General features: G+C 43.6%; 1 protein-coding gene across 2 annotated transcripts in view; it reads right to left on the reverse strand.

The window, feature by feature from the left end:
• LOC142255945 (B-cell receptor CD22-like) overlaps positions 1-12,379 on the reverse strand; it is a 35,410-nt gene that overhangs the window by 20,796 nt on the left and 2,235 nt on the right. For both annotated transcript variants that reach the window (XM_075327406.1, XM_075327405.1), the window contains exons 2-3: positions 10,451-10,540; positions 9,797-10,159 (exon numbers count right to left, since the gene is read on the reverse strand). In XM_075327406.1, the coding sequence (XP_075183521.1) occupies positions 9,797-10,159; positions 10,451-10,493 (406 nt within the window). In that variant the 5' untranslated portion in view covers positions 10,494-10,540. The remainder of the gene's footprint in view (positions 1-9,796; positions 10,160-10,450; positions 10,541-12,379) is intronic.

Genomic DNA, 12,379 nt, shown 5'->3' on the forward strand with positions numbered 1-12,379 from the left:
TCCCCCATCTCTCGCTCTGTTGATTGTGGGATACTGGAGAAGGACCCCGTGACATGTTTCTTATATTTTCACCAGTTTAGATTAAATGATTATAAAAAAAATGTTTCTTGGTTGAATGAATAAAACAGCAATGTTTCATTTATATGATGATTGTGATGTGGTGTAAATTATACAGTAACTTACTTTTATTCTACAAGTCAATATAACAATAGTGATACTAAATTTTATGCATTTCTGCTTTACTTCTTTTTTATGTGTGTCAACATATTTTGAGGTTATGTGCACTTACATCATCAATATGGTTTACAGTTTTGAAGCATCCTTTTAAATTGTAATTTCTACCATTTTGTGTCGCACACAACTTTTTGATCACTTCATATTTTGTTTTTTACGAATGATCAAGGCAAAACAGCAATTTTAGCAATGTTTTTAACAGATCACAAGGGATTTTTGAACTCTATTTTGAACATTTAAATGCTACAGATGCTATTGACTGCAGCATCTAAGGGGTTACATTGGCAGGAAGAAAGTTATCTTTGGTCTCAATATTTCTTGTTTTTTGTCTACCCGCCATTCACCTGCCGCTGATCTTCAGCTCTTCTGCATTTGATATACACAGCAGATGAAATAAGTATTGAACACGTCCCCCGTTTTCTAAATAAATATATTTCTAAAGTTGCTACTGAGTACTGACATTAAATTCTCACAAGAATTCAGTAACAACCCATCCAATCCACACAGACAAAGAAATAAAACCATACATTTCTATAAATTTAGTGATGTGTAATAATGAAAAATGACACAGGGAAAAAGTATTCAACACATTCAGAAAGAGAGGTGCAAATTTCCATGGAAAGTCATAACACCAGCTGAAATCTATGAATAATTAGAAAGAAATCCTGCCGCTTAGTGGAAAAAATATCAGCTGTTTTAACTGATGGCCGATAAAAAGGAGTCTCTTACCAAGGTGCCACACAAGAAACATCCCATGATGGGTAAAACCAGTGAGCGGTCTCAAGAACTTCACAAGCTTATTGTTGGAGAACATACTGATGGCATTAGCAACAGAAGAATTTCTAACTTACTGAAAGTTCCAGTAAGCGACGGAGCCATAATTTGGAAGAGGAAAAAACATCATTTTACCATAACTCGGACATGACCAGGTGCAAGATTTCAGACAATGAAGTGAAAGGAATTATCAGAAATGGTATTTAAAAGCCAAGGACCACCTGTGGAGAGCTACAGAAAGACCTAAAATCAACAGATAGAATTGTTTCAAAGAAAACAATTAGTACTGTGCTCCTTTTCCATCAGCCTGTATACACACTCCTTTATGCACGCTCTCCACACAAGACTCCATTGCTAAACAAAAAGCATGTTTAAGAGCATTTATGTTTTTTACAACAACATTTAGACAAGTCTTTGAAATACTGGGATAACACTGACTGGTCAGATGAGACCAAAATTGAACTCTTTGAAGGCCATAATACACACCATGTTTGGAGGCCATAATACACACCATGTTTGGAGGCCAAAAGGCGAATAATTTCAAAAACCCTAACAGGGAAGTCTGGAGGTGGGAACATCATGGTGTGGGGCTGTTTCTCATAACATGACACTGGCAAACTTCATATAATTGAAGGTAAGATGAATGGACAAATGTATTGAGACATTGTTGACAAAAATTTGATGCCGTCTACAAGGAGGATGAAGATAAAACGAGGGTCCACAAGACAAAGATCCCAAACACACAGCCAAGGAAACTCTCAATTAGTTTTAGAGAAAAAAAATAAATCTGCTACAATGTCCAATCTAATCACTGGAGCTGAATCCAGTAGAAAATGTGTGGAAGGAACTAAAGCTCATAGTTCATAGAAGGAGCCGGGACCTGCAGGATGTGAAGAGTGTGTGTGAAAGAATGGACCAAAATCCCACCTAAGCAATGCAGGCAACTAGTGTCTCCATACAGGATGTGAGAAGTGTTTGTGTGGAAGAATGGGCCAAAATCCACCTGAGCAATGCAGGCAACTAGTGTCTCCATACAGGATGTGAGGAGTGTGTGTGTGGAAGAATGGCCAAAATCCACCTGAGAAATGCAGGCAACTAGTGTCTCCATACAGGATGTGAGGAGTGTGTGTGGAAGAATGGACCAAAATCCACCTGAGCAATGCAGGTGACTAGTGCCTCCATACAGGATTTAAGGAGTGTTTGTCTGGAAAAATGGGCCAAAATCCACCTCAGCAATGCAGGCAACTAGTGTCTCCATACAGGATGTGAGGAGTGTGTGGAAGAATGGGCCAAAATCCACCTGAGTAATGCAGGCAACTAGTGTCTCCATACAGGATGTGAGGAGTGTGTGCGGAAGAATGGGCCAAAATCCACCTGAGCAATGCAGGTCACTAGTGTCTCCATACAGGATGTGAGGAGTGTGTGTGTGTGTGTGTGTGTGTGTGTGTGTGTGTGTGTGTGTGTGTGTGCGGAAGAATGGGCCAAAATCCACCTGAGCAATGCAGGTGACTAGTGCCTCCATACAGGATGTGAGGAGTGTTTGTGTGAAAGAATGGGCCAAAATCCACCTGAGCAATGCAGGCAACTAGCGTCTCCATACAGGATGTGAGGAGTGTGTGTGGAAGAATGGACCAAAATCCACCTGAGCAATGCAGGCAACTAGTGCCTCCATAAAGGATGTGAGGAGTGTTTGTGTGGAAGAATGGGCCAAAATCCACCTCAGCAATGCAGGCAACTAGTGTCTCCATACAGGATGTGAGGAGTGTGTGGAAGAATGGGCCAAAATGCACCTGAGCAATGCAGGCAGCTAGTGTCTCCATACAGGATGTGAGGAGTGTGTGTGTGTGTGTGTGCGGAAGAATGGGCTAAAATCCACCTGAGCAATGCAGGTGACTAGTGCCTCCATACAGGATGTGAGGAGTGTTTGTGTGGAAGAATGGGCCAAAATCCACCTCAGCAATGCAGGCAACTAGTGTCTCCATACAGGATGTGAGGAGTGTGTGCGGAAGAATGGGCCAAAATCCACCTGAGCAATGCAGGTGACTAGTGCCTCCATACAGGATGTGAGGAGTGTTTGTGTGGAAGAATGGGCCAAAATCCACCTGAGCAATGCAGGCAACTAGTGTCTCCATACAGGATGTGAGGAGTGTGTGGAAGAATGGGCCAAAATCCACCTGAGCAATGCAGGTGACTAGTGTCTCCATACAGGATGTGAGGAGTGTGTGTGGAAGAATGGGCCAAAATCCACCTGAGCAATGCAGGCAACTAGTGTCTCCATACAGGATGTGAGGAGTGTGTGCGGAAGAATGGGCTAAAATCCATCTGAGCAATGCAGGTGACTAGTGTCTCTATACAGGATGTGAGGAGTGTGTGTGGAAGAATGGGCAATCATCCACCTGAGCAATGCAGGCAACTAGTGTCTCCATACAGGATGTGAGGAGTGTGTGTGGAAGAATGGGCTAAAATCCACCTGAGCAATGCAGGCAACTAGTGCCTCCATACAGGATGTGAGGAGTGTGTGCAGAAGAATGGACCAAAATCCACCTGAGCAATGCAGGCGACTAGTGTCTCCATACAGGATGTGAGGAGTGTGTGTGGAAGAATGGGCCAAAATCCACCTGAGCAATGCAGGCAACTAGTGTCTCCATACAGGATGTGAGGAGTGTGTGTGGAAGAATGGGCCAAAATCCACCTGAGCAATGCAGGTGACTAGTGTCTCCATACAGGATGTGAGGAGTATGTGTGGAAGAATGGGCCAAAATCCACCTCAGCAATGCAGGCAACTAGTGTCTCCATACAGGATGTGAGGAGTGTGTGTGTGTGTGTGTGTGTGTGTGTGTGTGAGTGTGTGTGTGTGCGGAAGAATGGGCCAAAATCCACCTGAGCAATGCAGGTGACTAGTGCCTCCATACAGGATGTGAGGAGTGTTTGTGTGAAAGAATGGGCCAAAATCCACCTCAGCAATGCAGGCAACTAGTGTCTCCATACAGGATGTGAGGAGTGTGTGTGGAAGAATGGGCCAAAATCCACCTGAGCAATGCAGGCAACTAGTGTCTCCATACAGGATGTGAGGAGTGTGTGCGGAAGAATGGGCTAAAATCCACCTGAACAATGCAGGTGACTAGTGCCTCCATTCAGGATGTGAGGACTGTTTGTGTGGAAGAATGGGCCAAAATCCACCTCAGCAATGCAGGCAACTAGTGTCTCCATACAGGATGTGAGGAGTGTGTGGAAGAATGGGCCAAAATGCACCTGAGCAATGCAGGCAGCTAGTGTCTCCATACAGGATGTGAGGAGTGTGTGTGTGTGTGTGTGCGGAAGAATGGGCTAAAATCCACCTGAGCAATGCAGGTGACTAGTGCCTCCATACAGGATGTGAGGAGTGTTTGTGTGGAAGAATGGGCCAAAATCCACCTCAGCAATGCAGGCAACTAGTGTCTCCATACAGGATGTGAGGAGTGTGTGCGGAAGAATGGGCCAAAATCCACCTGAGCAATGCAGGTGACTAGTGCCTCCATACAGGATGTGAGGAGTGTTTGTGTGGAAGAATGGGCCAAAATCCACCTGAGCAATGCAGGCAACTAGTGTCTCCATACAGGATGTGAGGAGTGTGTGGAAGAATGGGCCAAAATCCACCTGAGCAATGCAGGTGACTAGTGTCTCCATACAGGATGTGAGGAGTGTGTGTGGAAGAATGGGCCAAAATCCACCTGAGCAATGCAGGCAACTAGTGTCTCCATACAGGATGTGAGGAGTGTGTGCGGAAGAATGGGCTAAAATCCATCTGAGCAATGCAGGTGACTAGTGTCTCTATACAGGATGTGAGGAGTGTGTGTGGAAGAATGGGCAATCATCCACCTGAGCAATGCAGGCAACTAGTGTCTCCATACAGGATGTGAGGAGTGTGTGTGGAAGAATGGGCTAAAATCCACCTGAGCAATGCAGGCAACTAGTGCCTCCATACAGGATGTGAGGAGTGTGTGCAGAAGAATGGACCAAAATCCACCTGAGCAATGCAGGCGACTAGTGTCTCCATACAGGATGTGAGGAGTGTGTGTGGAAGAATGGGCCAAAATCCACCTGAGCAATGCAGGCAACTAGTGTCTCCATACAGGATGTGAGGAGTGTGTGTGGAAGAATGGGCCAAAATCCACCTGAGCAATGCAGGTGACTAGTGTCTCCATACAGGATGTGAGGAGTATGTGTGGAAGAATGGGCCAAAATCCACCTCAGCAATGCAGGCAACTAGTGTCTCCATACAGGATGTGAGGAGTGTGTGTGTGTATGTGTGTGTGAGTGTGTGTGTGTGCGGAAGAATGGGCCAAAATCCACCTGAGCAATGCAGGTGACTAGTGCCTCCATACAGGATGTGAGGAGTGTTTGTGTGAAAGAATGGGCCAAAATCCACCTGAGCAATGCAGGCAACTAGTGTCTCCATACAGGATGTGAGGAGTGTGTGTGGAAGAATGGGCCAAAATCCACCTGAGCAATGCAGGCAACTAGTGTCTCCATACAGGATGTGAGGAGTGTGTGCGGAAGAATGGGCTAAAATCCACCTGAACAATGCAGGTGACTAGTGCCTCCATTCAGGATGTGAGGACTGTTTGTGTGGAAGAATGGGCCAAAATCCACCTCAGCAATGCAGGCAACTAGTGTCTCCATACAGGATGTGAGGAGTGTGTGGAAGAATGGGCCAAAATGCACCTGAGCAATGCAGGCAGCTAGTGTCTCCATACAGGATGTGAGGAGTGTGTGGAAGAATGGGCCAAAATGCACCTGAGCAATGCAGGCAGCTAGTGTCTCCATAAAAAAAACCAAAGAGAAAATTGCATGAAAAATACCCTGACTATAAATAAATAAATTGCAAGTGCTTAATAACAGGGTACTTAGTGTATACATTTTTGCAAAAAGGTAAAAAGCTGTCTCACCTCGCCAAGGTGTACCCATCTGAGACAGTCCCTAACCTACTAAAGTTAAAAACATTATCAATACCTGACTTGTGTCATGTCAAACTCCAATATGAATGGTGGCAAGTGGTCAGCTGTGTCCCAGATTAAATACACAGTGAAGTGAGACGCAATTAGTTGTTCAGTCTCAGTATTAGGAGGGCTGCGCCCCCAACTTGCAAAAAAGCAAGATAACATGCAAAAAACACAAAAAAACTGAGCTGAAACAATGTTCAGTAAACATGCAACATTGAGCATGTGAATTGCAGCCTTAAGACTAGAAAAAAACCAAAGAGAAAATTGCATGAATTTTTTTTTTGTGTTTTTTGCATGTTATCTTGCTTTTTTTGAACATTGTTTCAGCTCAGTTTTTTTGTGTTTTTAGCTAGTGTCTCCATACAGGATGTGAGGAGTGTGTGCGGAAGAATGGGACAAAATCCACCTGAGCAATGCAGGCAACTAGTGTCTCCATACAGGATGTGAGGAGTGTGTGGAAGAATGGGCCAAAATGCACCTGAGCAATGCAGGCAGCTACTGTCTCCATACAGGATGTGAGGAGTGTGTGTGTGTGTGTGTGTGTGTGTGCGGAAAAATGGGCTAAAATCCACCTGAGCAATGCAGGTGACTAGTGCCTCCATACAGGATGTGAGGAGTGTTTGTGTGGAAGAATGGGCCAAAGTCCACCTCAGCAATGCAGGCAACTAGTGTCTCCATACAGGATGTGAGGAGTGTGTGCGGAAGAATGGCCTAAAATCCACCTGAGCAATGCAGGTGACTAGTGCCTCCATACAGGATGTGAGGAGTGTTTGTGTGGAAGAATGGGCCAAAATCCACCTGAGCAATGCAGGCAACTAGTGTCTCCATACAGGCTGTGAGGAGTGTGTGGAAGAATGGGCCAAAATCCACCTGAGCAATGCAGGTGACTAGTGTCTCCATACAGGATGTGAGGAGTGTGTGTGCGGAAGAATGGGCCAAAATCCACCTGAGCAATGCAGGCGACTAGTGTCTCCATACAGGATGTGAGGAGTGTGTTTGGAAGAATGGGCCAAAATCCACCTGAGCAATGCAGGCAACTAGTGTCTCCATACAGGATGTGAGGAGTGTGTGCGGAAGAATGGGCTAAAATCCACCTGAGCAATGCTGGTGACTAGTGTCTCCATACAGGTTGTGAGGAGTGTGTGTGGAAGAATGGGCTAAAATCCACCTGAGCAATGCAGGTGACTAGTGTCTCCATACAGGATGTGAGGAGTGTGTGTGGAAGAATGGGCTAAAATCCACCTGAGCAATGCAGGCGACTAGTGTCTCCATACAGGATGTGAGGAGTGTGTGTGGAAGAATGGGCCAAAATCCACCTGAGCAATGCAGGAGACTAGTGTCTCCATACAGGATGTGAGGAGTGTATGTGGAAGAATGGACCAAAATCCACCTGAGCAATGCAGGCGACTAGTGTCTCCATACAGGATGTGAGGAGTGTATGTGGAAGAATGGGCCAAAATCCACCTGAGCAATGCAGGAGACTAGTGTCTCCATACAGGATGTGAGGAGTGTATGTGGAAGAATGGGCCAAAATCCACCTGAGCAATGCAGGTGACTAGTGCCTCCATACAGGATGTGAGGAGTGTATGTGGACGAATGGGCCAAAATCCACCTGAGCAATGCAGGCAACTAGTGTCTCCATACAGGATGTGAGGAGTGTATGTGGAAGAATGGGCCAAAATCCACCTGAGCAATGCAGGTGACTAGTGCCTCCATACAGGATGTGAGGAGTGTATGCGGAAGAATGGGCCAAAATCCACCTGAGCAATGCAGGCGACTAGTGTCTCCATACAGGATGTGAGGAGTGTGTGCGGAAGAATGGGCCAAAATCCACCTGAGCAATGCAGGCGACTAGTGTCTCCATACAGGATGTGAGGAGTGTGTGCGGAAGAATGGGCCAAAATCAACCTGAGCAATGCAGGCGACTAGTGTCTCCATACAGGATGTGAGGAGTGTGTGTGGAAGAATGGGCCAAAATCCACCTGAGCAATGCAGGAGACTAGTGTCTCCATACAGGATGTGAGGAGTGTATGTGGAAGAATGGACCAAAATCCACCTGAGCAATGCAGGCGACTAGTGTCTCCATACAGGATGTGAGGAGTGTATGTGGAAGAATGGGCCAAAATCCACCTGAGCAATGCAGGAGACTAGTGTCTCCATACAGGATGTGAGGAGTGTATGTGGAAGAATGGGCCAAAATCCACCTGAGCAATGCAGGTGACTAGTGCCTCCATACAGGATGTGAGGAGTGTATGTGGAAGAATGGGCCAAAATCCACCTGAGCAATGCAGGCAACTAGTGTCTCCATACAGTATGTGAGGAGTGTATGTGGAAGAATGGGCCAAAATCCACCTGAGCAATGCAGGTGACTAGTGCCTCCATACAGGATGTGAGGAGTGTATACGGAAGAATGGGCCAAAATCCACCTGAGCAATGCAGGCGACTAGTGTCTCCATACAGGATGTGAGGAGTGTGTGCGGAAGAATGGACCAAAATCCACCTGAGCAATGCAGGCGACTAGTGTCTCCATACAGGATGTGAGGAGTGTGTGCGGAAGAATGGACCAAAATCCCACCTGAGCAATTCAGGCAACTAGTATCTCCATACAGGATGTGAGGAGTGTTTGTGTGGAAGAATGGGCCACTATCCCACCTGAGTAATGCAAGCAATTAATGTCTCCATACAGGAGGCGCCTGGAAACTGAAGGCTTTTATACAAAACATTAAATACATTTCAGTAACCATCAATACTTTTTTTTTTCCTGTGTCTTTTCTCATTGTTACATATCACTAAAGCTATGGACACCTATGATTCTGCAGGATGCCGATGGTGGCAGGGGTAAGGTGATTCAGCTTATAGTAACGTGCCTGCTATTAATGTAAAATGAATATTCACCATTTCCCTTGCCCAGCCCTCTGTTCCGGTGTCAGAGATTGGGTGTAGTCAGAGTACTATATTACTCACCCAAGAATCACATTGCAATGCTCGGACTGGCCATCTACATCCTTGACCAAGGCGTGACAGCATGCATTTCTATGCAGCTGTCACTCTCAGGTCAGGAGAGGAGACGGCTAGTCCGAGGATTGCAGGAGGAAAAGAATATTCATTTTGCGTTAACAGCAGGCGCATGACTATACATTTTTAGGTGCTTACAGCCACACACATACTGCAATAGAAGTTACATATCCTAAAAAGGCTGCCCAGGTCCTATTTCAGGATATTACTAATATGATGATATGCAATTAGGGCTTAATTTTGGAGTAGGGCTTATATTTTCAACATCCTCCAAAAAGGCAGAAAAATTCTGCCAGGGCTTAGGTTTGGGGTAGGTCTTATTTTCGGCGAAACATTTTTAAACCTGAACTCATCTTATGGTCTAGTCTATCTTATAGTTAGAAAAATATAGTACTTAGAAAATTGATAACATGTTCAATACTTATTTTACTCGCTGTATATCCTTCTCAGAATGCAACATAACGCCTGCTCAGGGTGAGTCATGAACTCTTTAAAGTTAAATGGAAGAGATCATTTTTTTGTATTCTACCTATATAATATGCAAATAAACAACTTAATGTAACCATGGGGAATTATGAATTCATGATTAAACAATCCCCTGTACAATCTGACCCTTTCCCTTTCATCTATCCCATGCTTTTTCGAAACAAGTATTTAAGTGGATACTAAGAAGTAAAGGACACGGGTGGCCTTATTGTTTTCTGAGCTGAATACACAGAGATTCTTTGGTGTCCATTATTGTTCTTTACAAATAAGTATAAATCATTTGAAATAATGTAAGAAATATTCACCTCTGACATTGAGAATCAGTGTTCCAGAGTTTTTATCATATGCATTTGTCTTTTTCTCTTCAGCAATCCCTGGATAATATTCGCCTTCATCATCTTCTATCACAGGGTCTATCCGCAGGGTGCAGCTGTTTTCTCCTGGTACCAGTGAGGTCCGATCTTTGAATTCCTCCATTACTGAAGATTTTTTCTTGGTGTTTAGGATTTCGGGATAGCTCACTGTAGCATATGAGTACCAGACAGTGCTGGACTGTCCTGATCTCCCGTCAGGATGATATGTACAAGGAATCTCCACACAGGAACCGATCAGAGCAGAAATTCTAGAAGGGAACGTCCACTGCTGACATAGAGAACTCAGATAGAAGCCTGAAGACAAGGAGCAGAACATGAGGCCGGGGTCACAATATTTCATTCTTTCTGGTGACCCAGGGCCACCACCAGGGGGGGGACAAACAGGACTCTAGTCCAGGGCCCAAACAGAAGGGGGCCCCTTCAAACTTCATTTATTGGCTTCCAAACCAGGGTGGAGGCAGAGCAGGGATGGAGACAAAGCTGGGGTGGAGTCTCAAGGGGGCCCCAAAATTATGCCAGTCAGGGGCCCTGAAATTCCTAGTGGCAGCCCTGTCTGGTCACATTTGAGCATTGAGATCATGTTACCTTGAAAGATGAGAGGAAGAAACATCTGCTTTACACCAGCCATTTTACAAGAATCTCCAGATATAATCGTAGACGGAGCTCCTGCTAGACCTGAAAAATGAAAACAAAAAAACCCACTAAATAAGAGAAATGAGAAGCACACATATAATTAAAATATACAATCTACAGCCGCTTCCTGGGAAACCAAATTCTGCCAATTCTTCCCTACCGGTTTCTCGAGAAAATTCCTTGTTCTCACAGATACTTAATTGCAAGTTTCGCCTCTCACCTCTTGTGTTCCGTCTTTTTTGTCTCTTTTACTTTTTTAGGTTCCTCTCCATCTCAGTGTTTAACCACTTCCATGATATTTTATTTAATTTTTAATATCCTAAACAAAGTTTTACAAACTTTTCTCCAACCTCTTCTAACTCTTGTCTCGGTCCGTCATTATTATACCGGGTGCGATGTCACTTTAACTTCCTGTTATAAACCTCAGCTTCTGTCTAGAGGCTAATTTTTAGATTTTCCGTTATTTGTGACAATCTCTGACCTTCTTTCTCAGACCTAATGACTAATATATTAATAAGTTACATAACAAGCAAATGATTCTTTTACATTTTAAATAAAGGAAATCACATCTCCGTGCACCAAGGTATTTCTTAGCTTTTCTATATATACAGCAGTGAATCTAAACAAGCAGAATTACAGTGTAACACATGGAGAAAAGACACAATTGCAGCCTTAGAATCTCATAAAACAGGAAAAAAAAATCAAATATTATTAAAGACCCCCAACAATTAAAATATATGAAAAACACTAATAAAAAAATTCTGTAGCATCTGAGTAAGGGTTTTGGCTTGTAAATCATCATTTTATTTAGGTAAACAAATAAACATTTACTATTATGCTAAATAATTTATTAGGATTATTGATTACGTATTGTTATTATTAGTGATGGGTTTTTAAAATTGAAATAAATATTAATTAAAGTATTAAATAAAAAATAATTCAATTAATAAATTGATAAATATTAATCAAATTGTTAAAAATAAAATAAATATTATTCAATTATTAAAATTAGACACAGATAATAAAACTCATATGATCCCATAACTGTTTTTGGTCTCTGAATAAAACAACATATTGCAAAAAGATAAAAATAATTATTACAAATTCTGTCACTCTTTTGTAAGTTGACATCGAAACTTCCCTTCTTTCTTCATTTCGAGCTTTTCTAGAATTCTTTCTGGTTAAGTGATGTATTAATTAAGTCAACTGAGCCAAGATTTTCCCTTGTCATTGTCCTGATATATATGATTGTATTTATCAGAAGGATAGAATACGGGTATAATCACAAGTAATTTTTTTGCTGCATTTTTTTGTACTTTTTTCTTTGGCAAAAACACAAAGCATATTTATTTTGTATTTTTAACCTATTCAAATGAATGAAAAAATATATAAAGAGTGCAAAAATGCAAGTTAAAAGTTTGCGGAAAAATTGTGCAAATTGTAAGGTTTTTTTTCCAAGACACTACTCTGATTTTTGGTGTGGAAAACAAGGAGAGAGGGGGGTATCTGAGGTCTGAGGTAAATTCAGAGAGTAAGGGGTACTTTGCACACTACGACATCGCAAGCCGATGCTAGCGATGCCAAGCGCGATAGTACTCGCCCCCATCGCACATGCGATATCTGGTGATAGCTGCCGTAGCAAACATTATCACTACAGCAGCTTCACACACACTCACCTGCCCTGCGACGTCGCTCTGGCCGGTGACCCACCTCCTTCCTAAGGGGGTGGGTCGTGCGGCGTCACAGCGACGTCACACGGCAGGCGGTCAATAGAAGCGGAGGGGCGGAGATGAGCGGGACATAAACATCCCGCCCACCTCCTTCCTTCCGCAGAGCCGGCGTGAGCCGCGGTGATGGAGGTAAGCTGATGTTCCTCGCTCC

Source organism: Anomaloglossus baeobatrachus, chromosome 11 (genome assembly GCF_048569485.1).
Source record: "Anomaloglossus baeobatrachus isolate aAnoBae1 chromosome 11, aAnoBae1.hap1, whole genome shotgun sequence".
Lineage (NCBI taxonomy): Eukaryota > Metazoa > Chordata > Amphibia > Anura > Aromobatidae > Anomaloglossus > Anomaloglossus baeobatrachus.